This window comes from Equus quagga, chromosome 8 (genome assembly GCF_021613505.1).
Source record: "Equus quagga isolate Etosha38 chromosome 8, UCLA_HA_Equagga_1.0, whole genome shotgun sequence".
In the NCBI taxonomy this organism is placed as follows: Eukaryota; Metazoa; Chordata; class Mammalia; order Perissodactyla; family Equidae; genus Equus; species Equus quagga.
This window is the reverse complement of record NC_060274.1, coordinates 50,670,845-50,694,305: the sequence shown is the minus strand read 5'-3', so window position 1 is coordinate 50,694,305 and position 23,461 is coordinate 50,670,845. Positions and strand designations below refer to the sequence as shown.

At 39.3% G+C, this 23,461-nt stretch overlaps 1 protein-coding gene across 4 annotated transcripts in view; it reads right to left on the bottom strand.

Moving 5' to 3' along the window:
* The window catches only part of LANCL2 (LanC like glutathione S-transferase 2), an 87,319-nt gene extending 64,149 nt beyond the window's left edge, over positions 1-23,170 (bottom strand). Inside the window, exon 1 of one of the 4 annotated variants that reach the window (XM_046669488.1) lies at positions 22,957-23,170. In XM_046669488.1, coding sequence (XP_046525444.1) covers positions 22,957-23,160 — 204 coding nt within the window. In that variant the 5' untranslated portion in view covers positions 23,161-23,170. The other 3 variants (XM_046669492.1, XM_046669491.1, XM_046669489.1) reach the window with 3 other exon arrangements.
* Positions 23,171-23,461: the final 291 nt, after the last annotated feature.

The following is a 23,461-nucleotide window of genomic DNA, read 5'->3' as shown; positions in this document are numbered from 1 at the left end:
GGAAGAAAATCAGAAAAGCCAAAAAAATGTGGAGATTAAACAAAATACCACTGAACAACGATTAGGTCAATGAAGAAGTCAAAGGAGAAATCAAAAACTACCTAGAGCCAAATGAAAATGAAAATACGACGTGCCAAAATCTATGGGATACAGCAAAAGTGGCTCTAAGAGGAAAGTTTATAGCAATTCAGACCTACCTCAACAAACAAGAAAAATCCCAAATAAACAATCTAAGAACAGATCTAAAGGACCTGGAAAAAGAACAACCAACCAAGCCCAAAATCAGCAGAAGGAGGAAATAATAAAAATCAGAGCAGAATTAAACGACATACAGACTTAAAAAACCAATAGATAAAATTAATGAAACCAAGAGCTTGTTCTTTGAAAAGATAAACAAAATTGACAAACCCTTAGCTACACTCACCAAGAAAAAAAGAGAAGGCTCAAATAAAATGAGAAATGAAAGAGAGATTACAACAGACCCCTCAGAAATACAAAAGGTTTTAAGAGAATACTATCAAAAGCTATACACCCACAAATTGGATAAACTAGAAGAAATGGAAAAATTCTTAGAAACATACAACCTTTCAAAACTGGACCAAGAAGTAGAAAATTTGAATAAGCCAATCACCAGTAAGCAGATTGAAACAGCAATCCAAACCTCCCAAAAACTAAAAGTCCAGGACCAGATGGCTTCCCTCATGAAATCGACCAAACATTCAAAGACGACTTAATACCTATCCTTCTCAAACTTTTCCAAAAAACTGAAGAGGAGGGAAGGCTTCCTAACTCGTTCTACGAAGCCAACATTATCCTGATACCAAACCCAGACAAGGACAACACAAAAATAGAAAATTACAGTCCAAAATCACTGATGCACATCAATGCCAAAATCCTCAACACAACACTAGCAAGTCAAACACAACAATACATTAAAAAGATCATACATCATGATCAAGTGTGTTTTACTCCAAGGATGCAGCAATGGTTCAACGTCCGCAAATGAATCAACATGATACACCACATTAAAAAAAATGAAGAATAAAAATCACATGATCATCTCAATAGATGCAGAGAAAGCATTTGACAAGATACAGCATCCGCTTATGATAAAAACTCTAAATAAAATGGGTATAGAAGGAAAATACCTCAACATAATAAATGCCATATATGACAAACCCACAGCTAATATCATTCTCAACAGAGAAAAACTGAACACTATCCCTCTAAGAACAGGAAGCAGACAACGATGCCCACTGTCACCAGTCTTATTTAACACAGTGTTGGAAGTCCTAGCCAGAGTAATCAGGCAAGAAAAAGAAATGAAAGGGATCCAAATTGGAAAAGAAGAAGTGAAACTGTCACTATATGCAGATGACATGACTTTATATATAGAAAACCCTAAAGAATCCACTAAAAAACTTTTACAAATAATAAATGAATATAGTCAAGTCACAGGATACAAAATCAACATGCAAAAATCAGTTGCATTTTTATACACTAACAACAAAGCAGCAGGAAGAGAAATCAAGAATACAATCCCACATATTTTTATTCTTTTTGCAACAAAAAGAATAAAATACCAAGGAATAAAATTAACCAAAGAGGTGAAAGATCTGTACACAGAAAATTATAAAACATTGTTGAAAGAAATTGAATAAGACACAAAGAAATGGAAAGATATTCCATGCTCTTGGATTGGAAGAATTAACATAGTTAAAATGTCAATACTTCATAAAGCAGTCTTAGATTCAATGCAATCCTTATCAAATTTCCAACAACATTTTTCACAGAAATAGAAAAAGAATCCTAAAATGTATATGGAACAAAAGACCCCAAATAGCCAAAGGAATCCTGAAGAAAAAGAACAAAGCTGGAGGTATCACGCTCCCTGATTTCAAAATATACTACAAAGCTATAGTAACCAAAACAGCACGGTACTGGCACAAAAATAGGCACACAGATCAATGGAACAGGATCAAGAGCCCAGAAATAAACCCACACAGATACGGACAGCTAATTTTTGACAAAGGAGACAAGAGCATACAATGGAGAAAGGAAAGTCTCTTCTATAAACAGTGTTGGGGAAACTGGACAGCCACATGTAAAAGAATGAAAATAAACCATCATCTTCCACCATGCACAAAAATCAACTCAAAATGGATTAAAGACTTGAATGTAAGACCTGAAACCATGATACTTCTAGAAGAAAACATAGGCAGCACACTCTTTGACATTGGTCTTAGCAGCATACTTTCAAGTACCCTGTCTGACCAGGCAAGGGAAACCAAAAAAAAAACAAAAAAAACAAATGGGACTACATCAAACTAAAAAGCTTCTGCACAGTAAATGAAACCATCAACGAAACAAAAAGACAACCTAACAACTGGGAGAAGATATTTGCAAACCATATATCGGATAAGAGGTGAATATCCAAAATATACAAAGAACTCATACATCTCAACAACAAAAAACCCAACAACCCAATTAAAAAGTGGGCAAAAGATATGAAGAGATTTCTCCAAAGAAGATATACAGACAGCCAACAGGTACATGAAAACGTGTTCAACATCATTAACTATCAGAGAAATGCAAATCAAAACTACAATGAGATATTACCTCACTCTGGTCAGATTGGTTATAATTAACAAGACAGGAAAGAACAAGTGTTGTAGAGGATGTGGGGAGAAGGGAACCCTCGTAGACTGCTGGTGGGAGTGTAAACTGGTGCAGCCACTATGGAAAATAATATGCAGTTTCCTCAGAAAATTAAGAATAGATCTACCAGCTATTCCACTGCTGCGTATTTATCCAAAGAACCTGAAAATACAAATGCATAAAGATACATGCACCCCTATGTTCATCACAGCCTTGTTCACAATAGCCAAGACTTGGAAGCAACCTAGGTGCCCATCAAGGGACAAATGGATAAAGATGTGGTATATATACACAACGGAATACTACTCAGCCATAAGAAATGATGAAATTCAGACATTTGTGACAACATGGATGTACCTTTAGGGGATTATGCTCAGTGAGATAAGTCAGAGGGAAAAAGTCAAATAGCATACAATCTCCCTCATAAGTAGAAGATAAAAACAACGACAAACACACACATAGCAACAGAGATTGGATTGGTGGTTACCAGTGGGGAAGGAGGGAGGGAGAAGGGTGAAAGTGGTGATTAGGCACAAGTGTGGTGATGGATTATAATTAGTCTTTGGGTGGTGAATATGATGTCATCTACACAGAACTTGAAATATATTATGATGCACATCTGAAAGCTACATAACGTTATAATCCAATGTTACTGCTATAAAAACAAAAATTAATTTAAAAAAATTTTAAAATAAATAAATTTATTAAACAATGTTGATCCTTTCTTTGGGAATACATCTTGTGTAATAATCTACTTTACTTCAGAGAAGTAATCATATTTAATGAGTTAATAAAATTTAAATATAGAAAAAAAAAAGACAAATTCATCCCATTTGCAACAACATGGTAAGACCTGGAGGGAATTACGTTAAGCAAAACAAGCCAGACTGAGAAAGACAAACACCAGATGATTTCACTCATATGTGGAATATGAACAAACACATGGACAAAGAACAGAGTTCAGTGGTTACCAGGGGAAAGGGGGTGGGTGGTGGGCACAGGGGGTGAAGGGGAGCACTTATCAAGAAATAATGTACAAATGAAATCTCACATTGATGTAAACTATTATGAACTCAATAAAAACAAAAAAGTACAAACTTCCAAGTAGAAGATGAAGAAGTTCTGGATATCTAATGCACAGCACTGTAATTATAGATAACAATATCATACTATATATTTGAAGGTGGCTAAGAGAGTAAATCTTAAATGTTCTCACCACAAAAAAGAAATGGTAATTACGTGATGTGAGGGAGGTGTTAACTAACATTATAGTGGTAATCATACTACAATATATAAATGTATCAAATCAACAGATTGCACACCTTAAAGTTACACACTGTTATACGTCAATTATATCTCAATAAAACTGGGGGAAAAAAATCTGGTGGCCTCTTTATCTTCTTGTCATAGAAATCCATTTTATATATTAATATAGTCAGTTCAGCTTTCTTATGCTTACTGTTTGCTTACCCTTACTTTTGTCATCCATTTACTATCAACCTCTCTGCCTTTATATGTAAAGTGCATGGCTTGTACAGCATAGTCAGGTCTTTTTTGTTGTTGTTGATCCATTCTGATAGTATTTTATTTGGAGCATTTACTTCACTGATTGTGTGCGTGTGTGTGTGGGAGGAAGATCGGCTCCAAGCTAACATGTGTTGCCAGTCTTCCTCTTTTTGCTTGAGGAAGACTGCAGCTGAACTAACATCTGTGCCCAACTTCCTCCAGTTTATGTGGGATGCCCGCCACAGCATGGCTTGATGAGCAGTGCTAGGCCTGCGCCTGGGAATTGAACCTGCAAACCCAGGGCCACCAAAGCAGAGCACAGGAATTTAACCACTATAGCACTGGGCCAGTCCCAAATTCACTGATTTTTTTAATGTAATTATTTACACAGTTGAGACTGGAGCTATCATTTTATTATATGTTTTCTACTTGCCTGCTCTACCTGCACTTCTGTCACCCCTTTCCTGACCTTTCCCCCACCTTTCTGGGTTATTTAAATATATTTTAGAACTGCATTTTAATTTTCCTGCTGAGCTTTTAGCTCTATTTCTTTGCTTTTTAGTGGTTGCTCTAGAGAATACAATATATCCATAACTTTTCACAATTCACTTGCAATAAATAATGTACCATTTCATGTAAAATGTAGAAACTTTGAAACCATAAAGGTTTATATCCCACTACATCTTTTCTGTTACAGTTGGTATATGTACTATATCTACATAAGAAATAAACCCTACAAGATAATGCTGTAACTTCTGCTTAGAACAATCACGTTTTGTAAACAAATTGAAAGGTAAAAAGCATTCCTAGCATTCATTCTTAGTGTCTGAGTTTCCATTAGGTATCACCTTCCTTAACATTTCTTGTACTGCTGGGCTGCTATGACAAAGTCTCAGGGGTTTTTTTGTACTTTCATACATTGTTCCACTCTCCTCTGGTTTCCTAGATTTCTAGTGAGCAATCAGCCATTAACCAGATTCCCTATATAAAACGTGGGTTTTTCCCCCCACTCCATTTAAGATTTCCTCTCTTTCTTTTCCTTGATATGGGCTTTTTTGTGTTTATTTATTAGTGTTGGGTATCTTGTATCTGTAAATTTCTTTTTTTTTTTAAAGATTTTATTTTTCCTTTTTCTCCCCAAAGCCCCCCAAGTACATAGTTGTGTATTTTTAGTTGTGGGTCCTTCCAGTTGTGGCACATGGGATGCCGCCTCAGCATGGCCTGATGAGCAGTGTCATGTCTATGCCCAGGATCCGAACCGGCAAAACCCTGGGCTGCTGAAGCAGAGCGGGCAAACTTAACCACTCAGCCACGGGGCCAGCCCCTGTAAATTTCTATCTTTCATCAAATTTGTAAAATTTTCAACTGCTACTTCAGTTGAAATACTTTTTTCTGATCCATTCTTTCTACTGTCCTTCTATGATTCCAATTACATATATGCTGAATGGTTCAATATAATCTAACAGGTCCCTGAAGTCCTGTTCCTTCTTTTCCCTTCAATCTTTTTCTTCTATTTTCTACACTGGACAATTTCTATTGATTTATTTTCAAGTTCACTCACTCTCTTTCCTTTGTCATCTCCATTTACCTGCTCATTCCATCCAGTAACTTTTTAATTTCAGATATTGTATTCATCAGTTCAAGAATTTCCTTATAGTTCTTTTCTTATGGTTTCTATTTTCCTGTTGAGATTTCCTAGTTTTTCATTCATTTAAAGCATATTTTGTTCTATTTCATTGAAGACAGTCAAAACAGTTACTCTAAAAACTTTGTCTGTTAGTTTGACTACGTGGTTGACCAGATAATGGTTTAGAGTTGGACTCAGTTAATCTTCTTTTCTCTTGAGAATGTTTCTATTTTCTTGGTTCTTTGTATGAGAGGTAATTTACTATTGCATCTGAAATGTTAATCTGTACACTGTTCTTTTGCCTATATTGAACTGAAAATTCAGTTTCTTGGGCACCAGCTCTGGTTTCAGTTCAGATCTTTTGTCTTTAGCTGAGCTTCTCTGAGGATGTTTCAGGCCTGGATAGTTCAAATTTTGGTTAGACATACATTTAGACTAAATTTGGGTATCCTTTCTATTGGTCATCCCTCTCCCCTGGTCTTTAGCAGTCATGGTTACCCAGTCTCATTTTCTGGTTCTCCTGAAAATGTCTTTTTCCCACAGGCACCCCCTGCTGCCAGTGTGTGCACTGTGTAAATGACACTTAGCTCCAGGATAAAAGACATGGAGATGGGAACCAACTTCACATAGCTCCCCTCTCCAAATCAGATACTCTAATCACAAAATACAAAATACAAAAGTATATACAAGCATATACTAGAGAATCTGGACATAATACAAAAAGCAACTACACTCTAGCCTGCTTACTCTCCAGTGCCTTTGAGTAGTTGCTTTTTACATCTAAGTTCTATACCTGTTTTGTACAGACAGTCCTCCATAAAGGTCTTATCTCATCATTACTATAAGTTACTTAAAATTACTTAACTTAAAGTTAAAAAAAATACAGTTTTTCCACCTCCTTGTGCACCTCAGCTTCATATAACACCTTTACCCTCCTCACACACATTTTTAAACTACTGTAAGTAATATTTGAGCATTCAGAGATGGGCATATCCATTTTAAGACCAACCAATTACTCCCAAGAGGATTTAAATGTAGGTATTTACAAATATATATTTCTACTATAATATGGGTATTGAATATGATTTTCCCCCTAAACATTATATTTATCACTTGCCCAAGCTTAAAATGGTCAGGCTGGACAATGGACTCTATTGTGACTAAAACATAGCATCAGCTTTCCAAACTGTATCTTTTTATTAAATGTTATTCAAAGCAATAAGTAAATTATAATAATTCCAATTCAACCATGGCAGTAGAATACATTCCCTCATGGAAAAGTAGAGATGTATGCAAGAGCAACTTTATGAAAATCTTTATAAATATGCTTACTTAATAAGATGATAAACATAGCATACCAATGAATGCAATGTCAATATTTCACCCATCTCAGACGTGATATAATGAGTACTATACAAATAGATTTTACTACCAATCTTTGCTTTCGAGCAATGCTTTCTAGATTTGTCATTCCCAATTTTGATCTTGTGCTTGTAAATGTATTTCACTTTACTGCTGTTAATGAATGTGCCAAAAAGAATAATTGTCTGATTCTCCATCCAACTGTTTAATGACTTTTTGACTCCAAGTTAGCAACTTAAGCCTCCTGAGTCATGCCTTTTGGTTTCTACCACTAATCAAAGAGATGCACAAGAATTTGATTGAGAAGAAAAAAATTAGAGTATTACCTCTTGAATACCTGGTGTGGCACAGCCCATAAGGTGGTACCTAGCCTACATCTATTCCTGCCACCATTCTTATTATCAGAATTCTGATTATATTCAGAGGAACAATGCACCCAGCCCAAGAAGAGCTACTTGCTTTCCCAGAGTCCCTATGAGCACAGGTGGCCACATGATACAGTTCTGACCAATGAGACATAAGTGCAAATCTTCTAGGAGCTCTTAGGAGGTTCTTATCTTCTTGATAAAAGAGAACGAGAAAGCTGGCACTCCCCTCTTCTTTCTCCCTTCTCCCTGCTATAAAATTTGACATGAAGTTTGAAGCTGTAGCAGCCACCTTGTACGATAACACAAAAAACATGAGAGAAAGACCAAAATAACTACAGAAATCCTGGCCTTGATCTTGTTGAAATGAATCAACATCAACAGCTGCCTATTTCTTTTCTTTTTCTTTTTTTCTTAAAGATTGGCACTTGAGCTAACATCTGTTGCCAATCCTTTTTCTTCTTCTTCTTCCTCTCCCCAAAGCCCCACAGCCCCACCCCCCGCCCAGTACATAGTTGTATATTCTAGTTGTGAGTGCCTCTGGTTGTGCTATGTGGGATGCCGCCTCAGCATGGCCTGATGAGCGGTGCCATGTCCACATCCAGGATCCGAACCCGTGAAACTCCAGGCTGCCAAAGCGGAGTGTGCGAACTTAACCACTCAGTCACAGAGCCAGCCCCAACAGCTGCCTATTTCTATACTTCTTGTTCTATGGGGGAAATAATCTGATTAAAATACTTCCAAGCTGAGTTTTCCACTTATTATAGTTGAATGCAGGTGTAACTCACATTTATATACAGTCTTAGCCCTGTCATGATAACCTTATCCCAAAGCACATGGTTTATTCCTTATAAATGCCACTGGAATATAGGTCTAAGGCTTATGATTACTTACCCTAATTCCTGTTAATATTTGCCAAAATTCCATGTAAAAGTAATTTCTCTGCCCTTTGCTTTAAGGTATCTTTCCTAGTTCCTCATTTTCTCTCTCTCATAAAAGACATTTCTAGTTTGTTTCTATTGGAACCAAAGCCTAATGAACAAAGAAGAAAATTTACTATGCTGTTATTCTGTTAGTATTTAATGGAGATTGCTGTACCAGGAGAATCTCTAACTGGCTTATCTCATTTAATGATGGTGTAGGGGAGGAAGACATAGTCTCTCCCCTCTGGGTCCTTCTGGCTGGGCTACGAATTAAACTGACATGAGACAGAATAACAGGAGAAAATCAAACATAGCTTTATAACACGTATACATGGGAGACACTCAGGAAAACTGAGCAACTCACCAAGATGGCAGAAGCTCTCATCTTAAATACCAACTTCATCTAAAGACAAAGGAGGGTGTTGTGGGTAGTGATTTGGGACTTCAAGGGGGTGGAAGGCAATTTACATGGAGATGAAATATAAATGGGCCAGCTACAGACAATGTGACCTGAGAGACGTTTTACATTACACTACAGTTATCTTACAGCATTAGGTCCTTCATGGAACAGGCCCTTCTATTTGAAATTCTTTTAGGCAGTTGCAGGGGAGGTCAAAGTTTCTTTCAGAGTTCTTAAAAATAATCAAGCCAAAGAGACACATTTAGGGGTAGCCAACTCTGATCCCCTACAATGGTATGATTATTAAGATAATTAAGAATTGACACTGGCCCTGATATCGGTTCTCCTAACCTCAGAACATATCAGGTTAAAACCAAGGCATTCATCCCCTTTCCTTGCTTGCTTCTTGGCTTCCTGGCACCAAATTCCACCATCCACCATGGAGGCAGACAATGAAGGACACCCACCTGAGGATTCCCTTATCTCACCATCCTCCTCCATACAAACAGCCTCACAAGGCCAGACATAGGCTGGTGGGAAAGTGCCAACCAACAAGGCCACAGGCTCCCCCTCCCTACAAGCAGCTGTATTCCTTGCAACCTTTAAAACCCCTTGCCTCCCACCTTTCTGGGAGATAAGATGAATTTCAGGGCTCACTCTAGTCTCCCAGCTGGCGTCACTGGAAATAAAAACCCTTTCCTTGCCATAAGCTTGGTGTTCCAGTTTTGATTTGGCCCCTCTTGTGTGGTGGATAAAGAACCTATGATTGTATGTGGTAACACAATTACTGAAGCCTACTACATGCCTGGCACTAAGTGCTTTACATGATATTTCAATTAATCTTGACATCACCAAACAAGTCTTCATTTTTTAGGTGAGAAAACTGAGGCTTACCCAAGGTCACCTGACAACCAGACTGTTGGAACTCTGACTAGACTGTCTAATCCCAAAGTTACTGGGCTTCCCCAAGCTATATGCTTACTGTGAAAATCTTTGCTTGATTCTGTATTTACAGCTTACTTTTAGATTTTCAGAAGATTTACAAGCTTCACTCAATCACACCATATGAATACAATACATATCTGCCACATGGCACAGAAACAGCAGGAGCAGTTAATTTTAGAGGTTTTAACTCTGACTCAAAGATTGATTTTTATTTTATTTTACTTTTTTGCTGAGGAAGATGTGCCCCAAGCTAACATCTGTGCCAGTCTTCTTCCATTTTGTATGTGGGTTGCTGCCATAGCATGGCCGCCGCCAAGTGGTCTACATCCACGACCAGGAACTGAACCTGGGCCCCTGAAGCGGAACACACTGAACTTAACCACTAGGCCACAGGGCCAGCCCCAGAGATTGATTTTTAGCAATTACACTGCATTTAGAAAGAAAATGTTCTCTTCCTACATACTAGGTAATTTTTCAAAAGAAGGATGCCCAAAAGTGTTATAAAGCAAAATTATATTGGAGTAGGTACTAATCACTATAAAACTCCTTATAAGGCATCACTGCACCCATTATTCCAAATGATGTACAATGCATGCTTATGGGAAAACTTATTTTTCTTTTTCACAATGTTTTTCATGGTAATAAACCTTGGAATCAGGATGAGAGAGCTTTTTTCAAAGAGAGGAGAGAATGAGACAGGTAGACATAAATACACTGGGTGTTATTTAAGTATACAGATTACCCCAATTATGTGCTTGAAAAAGACTTCAGGAAATTAAATTCCTCTTTAGTCAGGATATTTTTTCCATGTACTTCACGAGAATAATTAAGGGGAATAATTTCTTTCCTAATTTGTCACTTCCTAAAACATGAACATATGCACATATTCTGCACCTCTGCCTCCACTCATGATTTTATACCAGGTGTGGATTCAGGTCATCATGTTCATAGGCTATTTTCTGTGTTGCATTTGGAAAAAATAAAAAGTAGATATAAATTTTATAAATATTACAAGTTATTAGAATAGATCAACATTTTTTTAAAAAACTGTTACTGAAGATAAATGTCCAAATTTTCCTTACCTTGGTATAAAGCTTAGCAAGCATTAATAGGTATATTAACAACTAAACATACAATAAAATAGCCAGCATTACATATATTTCTGTAACTTTCAGGTAATTATGAAACAGTTAAGGAAAAAAATGTGTATCATAAGCAAATTTTGAGTCTAGTATTAGATTATTTTATTCAGTTAATTCTTTTCAAAAACAAATAATTGTTGCTCTCCATGTGCCAGTAACCGTTATTGGGACAAAAAGTTGAATAAGATCAAGTCCCCACCCTCAAAAGTTCTTGGTCTAATGAGAAAAACATAAACATAATTATGCCACCACATAATAAATGCCTAAGTAACAATGTACAATATGGCATATGCGGGTAAAGGTGTATGTATATAGAGACTGACAAATGAAGATTTCAGACATGTCTACAGCCTGGAGTTGCTAGGAAAAAGGTACATCTTGGAAAACGAACTTGCAGAAGGCATTCAGGAATTTACTGGGGTTGTTCTCAAATCCTTGCTTCTGGAGGCACACAAGTATGTAACCAGAGCATTCAGAAGGGTGAAGAGGAAATGGGAAGGCATTAATAACCACTGTGAGGCTGGAACAAGGCTTCTTGTAGGACTGAAGAGACCTTTCTTTGCTTAGGGAGTATCATCACTTAGTGGAGTAGAAGGCCATGAAAGCTTGTCCCTCCAAGGGGAAAAGTGCTGCTGAATCTGCTTTGCATAGCTGTCTGTGTGTAGGAAGTCGTATCCTAAACTCCATTAAAAGAATGTGCATCCTCTGTCTAAGTCTGTTGGTGCCCCCTTCCATCAGTCATTGTCACTGTCATCATGACAACCCCATGGCAAAGGTGCAATTATTATCCCCATTTTACAGATGACAAATACAAGGCACAGGGAGAGAGGTAAAGTAACTTGCCGAAAGTGATACAAACAGTAAGTGGGAGAACTGGAGTCTGTACCCGGGCAGCCAGTTTCGGACTCCAAGCTTTTAACCAACATGCTAAGGACTCTTATAGTAGGCACAACAGCCCCTAAAGACGTCCACGTTCTAATTCCTGGAACCTGAAATAGGTACAGATCTTAAAATCAGAGATTATACTGGATTATTTAAGTGGGGCCAATCTCATTACAGGAGCCTTTAAAAGCAGAGATAAGAGGGTGGCAGAAGTTGAAGTCAAAGAGATTTGAAGTGTGAGAGAGACCTGACTTGCTGTTGCTGGAGGGGCCACATAGAAAGCATGAAAAAGAATCAGGCAGCATCTAGGAGCAAAGAGCAGCCCCTAGCTGACAGCAGCAAGGAAATAGGGAGCACAGCGCTACAACCACAAGGAAATGAATTCAGCTGAAAGCTAAATGAGACTGGAAACAGTTTCATCCCCAGAGCCCTGCTGACACATTAATTTTGGCCTTGTGAAACTCTAAGCAGCTGAACCAGAGGAGCCACACTGTACCCAGACTTCTGACTTACACAACTGTGAGAAAATAAACAGGTGCAGTTTTAAGACACTAAATTTGCGGTAATTTTTTATGGTAGCAATAGAAAACTAATACAACTTTCTTATTTAGCCCTTCAAATGGCTTGGGACTGGACAAGTAGTGAAGTCTTCCTGGACAACTCTGAGAAAGCTTCACGAAGAAAGCAGCATCTAACATGAGTCTCCTAGAAGGACTAGGAGTTGGCCACGTGAAAAATAGAGGGGAAGGTATTCTATGCTGAGGTACAGAGGATATAAAAAAGGCATTATGTGAAACACATGGTATTTCCTAAAGGAACAAGGAGTCCTATCTGAAAAGTAAGAAATATGCATCATTCTTTCTGAAATACTTATTGTGTTTCTGTATTTTTTGATGAAAATTGTGTTTGAGGAAATACACCTGCAAAATATAAAAATACAGAAATCTTAAAGACTGACAAGTTCAAAAATATCATAATCTTAACTTCAAATAGGAGAGAGTAGAAAGTCTCAAAATAGGTGTTTAACATGCACATATCAATAACTCCTAAAAAACTAAAGGTAAGTTTTGAACAGTTATGCATGAATCAAAGTTCTGAGTATGAATAAGACCTTAAATGCACCAGGAGAGCTTACGAATAAAATCATTCACTACATTCCTCATATATGTAGGCACCTGAAACTTCATCTAATTTAACTAATAATTAAACTTCAACTAATTTAATCTTGATAATCTTATAGTATTATCACCCCCACGTTATAAATGAAGAAATGAAGCTAACAATGACTTGCCTTAATTTTAAAGATTTCATTTTTTTACTTTTTCTCCCAAAGCCCCCAGGTACATAGTTGTGCATTTTTTAGTTGTAGGTCCTTCTAGTTGTGGCATGTGGGATGCCACCTCAGCATGGTTTAATAAGCGGTGCCATGTCCACGCCCAGGATTCAAACCGATGAAACCCTGGGCCGCCAAAGCAGAGCACGTGAACTTAACCACTCGGCCATGGAGCTGGCCCCCCCTAAATTTTAAACATAATAAAAATAGCTTTTTGACCCACATTTTGTATGCGCAATGATATACAGAAAGCATACACACCAGTATATACGCAAATGTATATACACCAGTAACTCTTTCTTAGGAAAGGTGTTAACAAACCTTTTCTTTGGGGGTAAGGTTTGATCTAAGTGCATTTCATAATCTCAAAACTCCTAGGCTAACCATCTCTTGTGAGATGCTCTGTGATGGTTTACACATATGAAGGAGGTGGGCTTGGTTTTCTGACACTCCATTTGCAAACAAAAATGAATACGCAAAAGTACCCCAATCATTACCTCAAAGTAAATTACTAAAGGAGAAAAGGAAATAAAAGCTGTATCTTTTGACAGTAAAGAATTAGATGGTGGTGGAACATCTACCTTCACTAGCAGTATTTTCAAGAAACAGAGGAAGCATCCTTACCTGAACTGAATGTGTCAACGATATGCTGTTTGTTTAGATGTTTGAAATAGTTCATTCTTTGAAAAATAGGCATGTATTTAGAAAATCATGTCTGTTTCTGTTTTATTTCAAACTCAGTAATATAACAGACAATAGTCTAGATTACGTATCCTAAACATTCAATCTATCTAATTTTGATGTATCTATTTTGTGTCATAAAAATTAATTGATAATCTGCTATGCATACACTCTACCAGATATAAATCATAATCACAAGGAAGTTCATAAGTTCAATAAAGAACCAAGGACAACTGCTAAGTGAGGGCATATTAATTCACTGGTCACAAGGGCTCAAAACATATATAATTATACCTAAAGGAATGATAAGAAGCCCACAGGAAGAGTGGGACTTTGTGGTCAAATTATATTTATTTACAGAAGGCTCTCAGTGAAAAGTGAGGTTTCATTTTGATTAAACAATTGCTGCATGGTGTTAACTAAACTCTATAGACTAGAGAAACATTTTCTGAAAAGGAAAATCAGTTTGTTCTGTCCAATTCCATTTAAGCAAAAGTTGCTCAAAACTTACTCTGGCCCTAGCAGGCTTCTAGCTGCCCTACAGAGTACACTCCTCACCCAGGATCCCCACAAAGTACACAGTCCCTGTCTTACATTAGCTTTGAATATTGTCTAGGAACCAACATAACATTCTAGATACAGAATAGAAATTTTTCTTTTTTTGCTAAGGAAGACTCATCCTGAGGTAACATCTGTGCCAATCTTCTTCTATTTTGTATGTAGGACACCACCACAGCATGGCTGACAAGGGATGTAGGTCCAAACCCATGAACCTGGGCTGCCAAAGCCATGGGGCTGGCCCCCAGAAGAAAATTTTTAAAAATAAAATTATGTTATTAAATAATAGATAAAAATGATTCTAGTAAAACAATAAAAGATTTTTACTTCAATATATTTATTCATTCATTCAACATTCACTGAGTATTGATAAATAAATGACAAGCAATAGGATATACTGGAGTATATGAGGAAGCCATTTAGGTTAAAACTAATTCAGCCTCGCCTTATTTTTCCAAAAGAGCCTGATGTGGCCTGCTGGGCATATACTGTATATCTGCTTTAAGTATTTACTATGTCCCAAAGACAAGAACAATGCCCTTAAAGATAAGGATGTAACTTCCCCCACATTGGCATTTCTTTAAGGATGAGCATCTCTCCCTAAACTAAGGGATTAATTGCTGTGCCAGCAAAGCAATCTACTGACTATTGTAAAAGGGACATTCCAATCATATGTGACGCACGCTCTTTGATGGTATATAAGCAGTCTGTACACTCCACTTCTTGGGAGTGTTCCCTTCCTTTGTGAAAGGACTCTCCCAGGCTACACAGTCCTCAGGGTTGGCTCATAATAAACTCAATCCAATTTTGACTTATAGATTGTTTATGGATTATTTGCGCTGACATTTCCTACTGTGTTTCCAGCTCAGTATCAAGTGCGGGCATATTTAAATAATAACAATAATTCAAGCATATACAGGAAAAGATTCCTGTTCTCAAAGAGCAAAGTTAAGTGGAGAAGAGAAACACTAATGAGCTACAGCAGGCCCTAGGTAATCATGAATTAAACCTTCAGAGCTCCTGTTTAAGGTTTCAAGCATAAGCATGTGATTCTGAAGATCTACATCACGATATACAACAATTTTCAATTTTGTTGAGGCCCAAATGTGAAGAGCATGAGCTGACCGAATTGTGAGCTGAGTTTAGCTGACTTGCCAACATCCACATCTCCAAGTGGTTGTTATTCCTTTTTCATCTTCATCACCATCAGCAGGCATGTTAGTATCTCCATTTCAGAGATGATGAGAGTGAGGAAAATATGTGGTATAGGATTTAGAAATCCGGAAACTGTTGGCAATCTGAGAACATACACATATGAATATTGTATTTCCAACTATATTTTACTCAGAAAGAAAAGGGATAAGAATAAGCATTTCTTTGAGAAGGAGAAAGTCAAGAGTATGCAATGTTTTTTCTATTCCAATGAAGAAATAAACTTTTAAGAAATTCTTCATTATCACATTTTATATTATAATATAAGGAAGGTACTATTATTATCCATTTGAGAAGGGAGAAAACCAAGGTTCTGTTGATGAAAATAATCCATAACCAATCTATACATGAAAATTTAGGAGAGTTTCTTCTGAGGTAAAATGTGAGGACCATGGCCCAGGGCCTTTCTTCCTAAAGGAAGAAAGGGCACCAAAGAAGTGGGGTGTACAGAGTGGGTATATACCCCCAAAGAGGATATTTCATATATGATTGAAATGTCCCTTTCACAATAGTCATGAGACTGCTCTGTCAGCACAGAGACTGATGGACACAGCAGGTAGGTCTGCTGTCTCAGTGGACTCAGCAACATGGCAGGTCTGGGTGGTCACAGGCGAGTGAAGCAATCAGTTCTTAGCCTAAGGAAAGATGCTTATCCTTAAGGAAATGCCAATGTGGGGGGAAGTTGCACCTTTATCTTAAGGCCATTTGTTCTTACCATAGTAAATGTCTAAAGCAGATATACAACGTGTGCTCAACGGCCATGTCAGGCCCTTTTGGAAAAACAAAGTCAGGCCAAATTAGGTTTACACCAAATGGCTTCCTCATATACTCCAATATATCCTGTTGCTTGCCATTTCTATTTGTCAGTTCAATGGGGTTAAATAACTTGCCCAAAGTCTATAGCTAATAGGTGACAGAAAAGTAGGAGTCAAACACAGTTTATCCAAGTTCTTAAGTGCTCTATACTCCACAGTTTATTTCCAATAAATGGGAAATGTTAACTTATAATATTTTGTAGTCTCCCCTGCATAATCTTCCCATTACAATTCTATGTCAATCTTTCCACATCAGGAATTGAAAATTGGCTAGAGGTTAAATTCACATTAAAAGAAAATTCAACAAAGCTACAAGCACTGCTCCTCCAATATAATGGGCAAATGAATCCTCTGGCCTGGGGATCTGGTTAAATGTAGATTCTGGTTCATTAGCTCTAGGGTGGAATTTCTAGGGTGCATTTCTAACAAGTTTTCAGGAAACAATGATGTTTTTGGTCCACAAATCTCACTTTGAGGAGAAAGGTTGTAAAGTATATTCCCTCCCTCACTCACATTTTAGTTCATTTTGATGAGGAAAACAGAATAATATTTCTCTGGGCAACTGAGAAGTTCTGTTTTCATGATAGATTAAGATAACCAAATTTTGGAGTGAAAAAGAATACATTTCTAAATAAAAATATGGAAAATTAAAGAATTATAAAATAAAGCATTTCCACAGTTTAAGATTATGCAAAATTATAGAGACCAAGTGAAAGTTTTCTTTATCTTCATTTTTCTGTGGAAAAAGTTTTCAAATCCTTAGGACTCATTGAGTCCTTCAGAATTGGCTCCAATCTACCTTTTCAGCCTCATTACTATCCAATGTCATTCAGGCTCCCTCTTCTCCAGTCAAATTTTACTTCTTGCCATTCTCTTAACATAGTATCTCTTAAGTCCTTGCTCATCAGTTCTCTCTCTCAGCCTGGCAAATCCCACTGTTAATTAAACTAGGAGGCTATCAGACTGAGTGGCTCTAATGTCATGGCAGCCTATATAAGCAAACCAAAATCTAAGCCTGTAATGCCTCAAAGTTATGAAATCAAAACACTGAGGACAGGCAATCACAAACAGCCAACTAGGCTTTAAGCTATAGCCAATCAAATAACTTCCTTTCTTTGCTTCCGCACTTTCTCTATATAAGTCGTTCCCCTGGCTCCTGTCTCCAGAGACCTCCTAACCACTTCCAGTTTGGTGCTGCCTGAATTGAATTGATTTGTGCTTAAACAAACTCTTAAATTTTTAATATGCCTCAGTTTATCTTTTAACACCACTTAATCCTTAAAGGGCCACATAAATGTCATGTTATCTGAAAAGCCTTCCCTGATGACTGTAAGGAAAGAAAAATAATTTTCCTTTTACCTTATAATTTCTTGGCTGAGACCCCTCCTAACCACCTCCACCCCTCCCCCCCAATAATAAAACACAGATTAACAAGAGAAAGATAAACAAGAAGTTTATTAACATGTATACCTCCTGTGTATACATAGCAGATACCCAGGAAAACTGAGTAACTTCCCAATACTGCCCAAGCCACCACCTTAAATACCATCTTCAGCTAAAGACAAAAGAAAGATGTTGAGAGGCAGGTGAGAGAGGCCAGTTATGGGAGCTTACTAGGAAAAGCAGAGTAAAAAAGGGTACGGTTTTTAAGCAGATTTAAGTCCACGCCTTCTGCATCGATAAGAGTTTCTGGACATTCAGTCATCTTTCTTTTCCTGGTACAGACAGGGAGACACTTACAAATGGAGACTTCCTTTATAAACGTAAATGTCTCTAACAAAAGAGTAACTTCTATTCTGTTTTCTGAGATTCTCTTGTGTCTGCAGTTTCTCAAAAATAATCAGTTCAAAATAATTCTTATATCAAAGTGGCATATTTGGGGGCAGCACATTCTGCTACTCTTCATGCCAGTAGACAAAATTAATCTCTCTTCTTTCTTCTCTTGTGCCCCCATTACAAACTTTATATATTCTCACTTACTATAACACTCATTACATATTCTAGATGGTGCATCTCCAGCAAGTTCCACTGCTGCAGCATCACCGCAACTTCTCTGTCACCCAGTGAGCTATGGCCATGCCCTCCTCAACAAATTGGAAATCTCAGCCCTAGCTACAGGGCTGTAAACTTCCTGCTTTTTATGTTCTTGTGTAATCCCTCCCTTTGAGTGTGGGTTAGAATGATTGTCTTGCTTCTAATGAATAGAATATGGCAGAGGTGATGGTATGTCACCTCTGAGAATACATAATAGATGAATACAGCTTCCATTTTCAGTGCTCTAGCACACTCTCCCTTTGATCACTCATTCTAGAGGATGCTGGCTGCCATGTCATAGGCAGCCTAGGGCAAGGCCCACGTGGTAAGAAAGTGAAGCCTCTAACCAACAGCTAGTAAGGCCTGCCAATGGCTGTGTGAGTGAGCTTGGAAGCAGCCTCTCTAGCTCCAGCTGAGTCTTCAGATGACTGCAGCCTTGTGAGGGACCCTGAGCCAGAACCATTTAGCTAACCTGCAACTGGATTCTTGACCCTTAGAAACTATGTGAGATAATACACATTTATTAAGCTACTAAGTTTTGGAATAATTTACTACACAGCAACAGACAGCTAATAACAGAGGCCTCTTCCTTGAATGCCCTCTCAGCCCTAGGAGTAGCCGGCTTCTTACACCTGCTAGTCCCATATTCTTTGGAGTTTGCTTTATTTTTTATGAGACAATCTCTCATTACTCCAGTCTTGTTACGGTTAGTAATAGCTCTTTATATTAAACTTTCTCTATCAAATTACTGTGTGTCTGACTGGATCCTGATGATACACCAGATAAAGCTGATGCTGGTGGTCAGAGAAGCACACTTTTAAGAACCACTGGCTTAGATTAATTATGATTCAGTCCCCAGAGCTGGGTTCACTTTGCCTGAAGTCCATGGCCACCACAAAATCAAGTAAAAAGAAGGGAAGAAATGGCTGTTAGATAAGTAGCCAACAGTATCTACTTCAGATACCTTCCATAACTAAAAAAACTGCTACTACGTTGGTTCACTGCTTTTCATAATATTTGGACCAATGTTGTTAAAAAGTTTACAAAAGCCTACTTATGAAAACATGATCCAGAGGAGACTTGAGCTGATTTTAGAATTGGAAGAGAATTTATTGATTCACTGATTACACCACACATATACACAGCTAACCTAAAATGAGATTCAGTAAATGACTTAAAGGATACTTTGTAATAAAGTTTTATTGTGTTGGTAAATTTTCTGTAATCTCTTCTCACCGACAGCACACCTCACCAAGAAAAACTTATCCCTCTATGCCTAAATTAGAGATTTACAAATTGCCCTCCCTATTAGTTTCCTAGGGGTGCCAAAAGAAACTGAGTGGCTTAAACGAACAGGAATTTATAGTCTCACAGTTCTGGAGGCCATAAATCCAAAATCAAGTCGTTGGCAGGGCCATGCACCCTCTGAAAATAGTAGGGGAGAATCCTTCCTTACCTCTTCTAGCTTCTACTGTTTGCTGGCAATCCTTGGCATTCCTTGGCCTGTAGAACCATCACTCCACTCTCTGCCTCCATCATCACATGCCATCTTCTTTCTCCCTGTGCATTTCTTTCTCTCTTCTCTTCTTATAAGGATACCAATTATAAGGGATGAAGGGCCTACCCTACTCCAGGATGATCTTAACTAATTACATCTACCGTAACCTTATTTCCAAATAAGGTCACATTCTGAAGTTCCAGTGATTACGACTTCAACATATCTTTTTGGGAGACACAATTCGACCCATAACATCCTCATTTTCATGAAACTTCATGTCTATCAAAACAAATGGTTAATTGGATATCTTCTATCTTAAATACATTTTAACATAATATTTTAAGAATTAAAAAATGTAATAATCTGCCAATTGTAAAGTATCTATACAGAAGACAGCGGAACTTAATATTTATTTTCTCTTATGACTTTCCTATAACTAAGAAGCATTCTTTCCATTTTTTTTTTTTTTTTGGTAAGGAAGATTAGCCCTGAGCTAACATCTGCGCCAATCTTCCTCTATTTTTTGTCTGCGGGATGCCTCTACAGCATGGCTGGTGGGTGGAGTAGGTCTGCACCGGATCCAAAGCTGCCAACCCTGACGGCGGAAGTGAAAAACATGGAACTTGAACCACTTAGCCACCAGGCTGGCCCCTCTTTCCACCTTTTAAAATCACAATCCCTCTCCCTTTAATGTGCTCTCATTTTCATGTTCAAGAACACCACAATTTCCATTTCCCCTTTCTTTAGCATATCCACTAATCACAACCACTGGCATGGGTCCCCACTCCCACTATTTTGTTTAACTGCATACAGATATCACAAGCCCCACTAGTTATTTGTGGTTTAATTTTCTGTTACATAAGTCAGTTTGGTATATAATTGAGGTCAAAAATCACATTTACCAGATAAAAAGGGTAAAAAGAAAAACATGTAATTTCAGAACCAGTGTTTATTCTCCATGAGGTAGAAAATGAAACAACTATTTCCATCTCTTTGTTGTTCTCACGGAAACTCAAATAGTGGTCAGGAGTTTGATTATATGAGATGGCCACTGATAATAAGCATGAAGGATGGATTTTTTCTTAACGCTTGCCAAAGATTTATTATAAAAATAATATAAAAAACGTGAACAAGGAGCCAGCCCGGCGGCACAGTGGTTAAGTTCGCACATTCTGCTTCGGCAGCCCCGGTTCAAATCCCAAGTGTGTACCTACGCACTGCCTGCCAAGCCACGCTGTGGCAGGCATCCCACATATAAAGTAGAGGAAAATGGGCATGGATATTAGCTCAGGGCCAGTCTTCCTCAAAGAAAAAAAAAAACGTGAATGAACACTAAGTCACAAATATAACAGATATGTATGTGAAAACAGGAGAAATCTAGAGAAAAATCAATATTGAAATATGAATTCTAAACCATAAGACTTGAATTTCCAGGGAGAAAAAAAGAGGCTGACATTTATCGGGGGTCTACTAGGTACCATATTAGGCAGTTTGCCAGGCAATTTATACACTTTAATTCAATCAATCAGTGACATCCCTGTGAGTTAGGAATTATTCCGTTTTTAACCACATTTAAGGAAAGGGAGATTTAGAGGAGACACTTGCCTCAGATTCCATATTCAGACCAATGGCTCTTTCAAAACTGTCTTCTTAGTTCTGACGAACTTACACCTTTTGGAACACAAAATACACGGGGAGCCAGGGAGGGAAGTGGGACTTGGAACGCCGAGATCGGTGGAAAAACAACCACCTAGGCGGTAGATGTATGGTTTTACCAAACATGAAAACAGTTATGTTGATGTTCACGTCCTCCTTTATTTCCACTTTTCCCTACCAAGTTAACGTTTGTTCAGATTTCGCCCTTCCGACTCCTGGGCACACAGACAGATGACCAACGGCTTACCAACAATGCTTTGTTGTTCCCGTGCAGCTTTGTTGTTCCCGTGCCTGCCCTAAATTCCTAGGGCAGGGGCCCAGGGGATAAGATCGGCCCCAGGAAAACTATGAAAAGGTCGTCCATGGGTACGTATGCAGCTCCAGATGTGCGGCGTGCTCAGGGCTGACAAAAATGGCAAGTAATAGGATATATTGGAATATATGAGGAAGCCATTTGGTGTAAACCTAATTCGGCCTGACCTTGTCTTTCCAAAAGGGCCTGACCGAGGCCATTGAGCATGCAGTGTATATCTGCTTTAGAGATTCCCTATGGCAAGAGCAAAGGCCCTTGAGATAAAGGTGCAACTTCCCTCCCCCTCCCACTGTTGGCGTCTCCTTAAGGATTAAGTATCTTTCCTTAGGCTAGAAGCTGATTGCTGCGCTCACCTGTGACCGCCCAGCTGGAGACAATAGACTTGCCTCCTGCTCCGCCCACCAAGATAGCAGACCCACGACCTGCTGTGTCCATCAAGTGCTATGCCGACAGGGCAATCTTGTGACTATTGTGGGAGGGACATTTCAATCACATGTGAAACACCTTCTTTGAGGGTATATAACCACCCTTATACCCCCACTTCTTTGGAGTGCTCTGTTCCTTTGTGGAAAGACTCTCCCGGGTTATAATCCTCAGATTTAAGCTCAGAATAAACTCACTCAAATTTTCATTTACAGATTGGTTATGGATTATTTTCGTCGACAGAGCTCTCATAAATACACCTCCCCACCGACCGCCAGCGGAGCCGGACAGTCACCCTACCTGGCAAAAATAGAGCGCTGCGTCACTATGTTTCAGAGGGAGGAGGCGCTAGGGGGCGCCCACCCAGAGGACAGAGGCTAACTAAAAAGAAGGGGACAGCCCTCGGATGGCCTGCCTGGGACGAATACACCTCGCGCAAACGGAAGACGCGCAGAGGTCTCCCCAAGTAATCCGCGACCGCCACGAGGCCTGGACCCAGCGCGGCGCGCGCACGGTAACGTCATCGCGCCGCGGGGCGGGCCGGCGGACGCAACCGCGGACGGGTGGACGCTACCACCGCCGGCGCTCCCCCCGTGGCGCGGCCTGAGGCCTGGCCTACTCACCTTCCCGTCGTTGTGAAAAGGGAGGCCGGGCTCGTCAGCGGCGGGCAGGGGGCGAGCACACCCTGCCTCCTCGGTCGCTCCAGCGCCGAATACCGCTGAGGCGGCGGCTTCGTAGTCCGGGAAGGGATTGGCAAACGCCCGCTCTTCCATTTCTGCGTCCCCGCCCAGATGCAGCTTCAGTCTCTTCGACATGGTCTCGCCCATCTCGGCCGCGCGCCCTGCCCTGCTGGGCCGGCGGTACGGCGCGCGGGCGGGGACAAACCTCCTGTGCGGCGTTCACGCTCGTTGCTGTGCCGCCGCCTCTCTCGGGACCCGGCGCGGACAGGCTAGGACTTTCTTTACGAAGCGGGGCTTCAGTGCGGGCGGGAGCGTCGCAGCGGGGTTCTGGTACATCTGGCCTCGGCGGGTGCGCTCCACGCGGTGTCCCCGCCCGTCCAGACGCCGCCGAGCCGCCGAGCCCCGGGCAGGAGCGGCGGGCTGCGGGGAGCGTTCGGCCGCGCCTTCC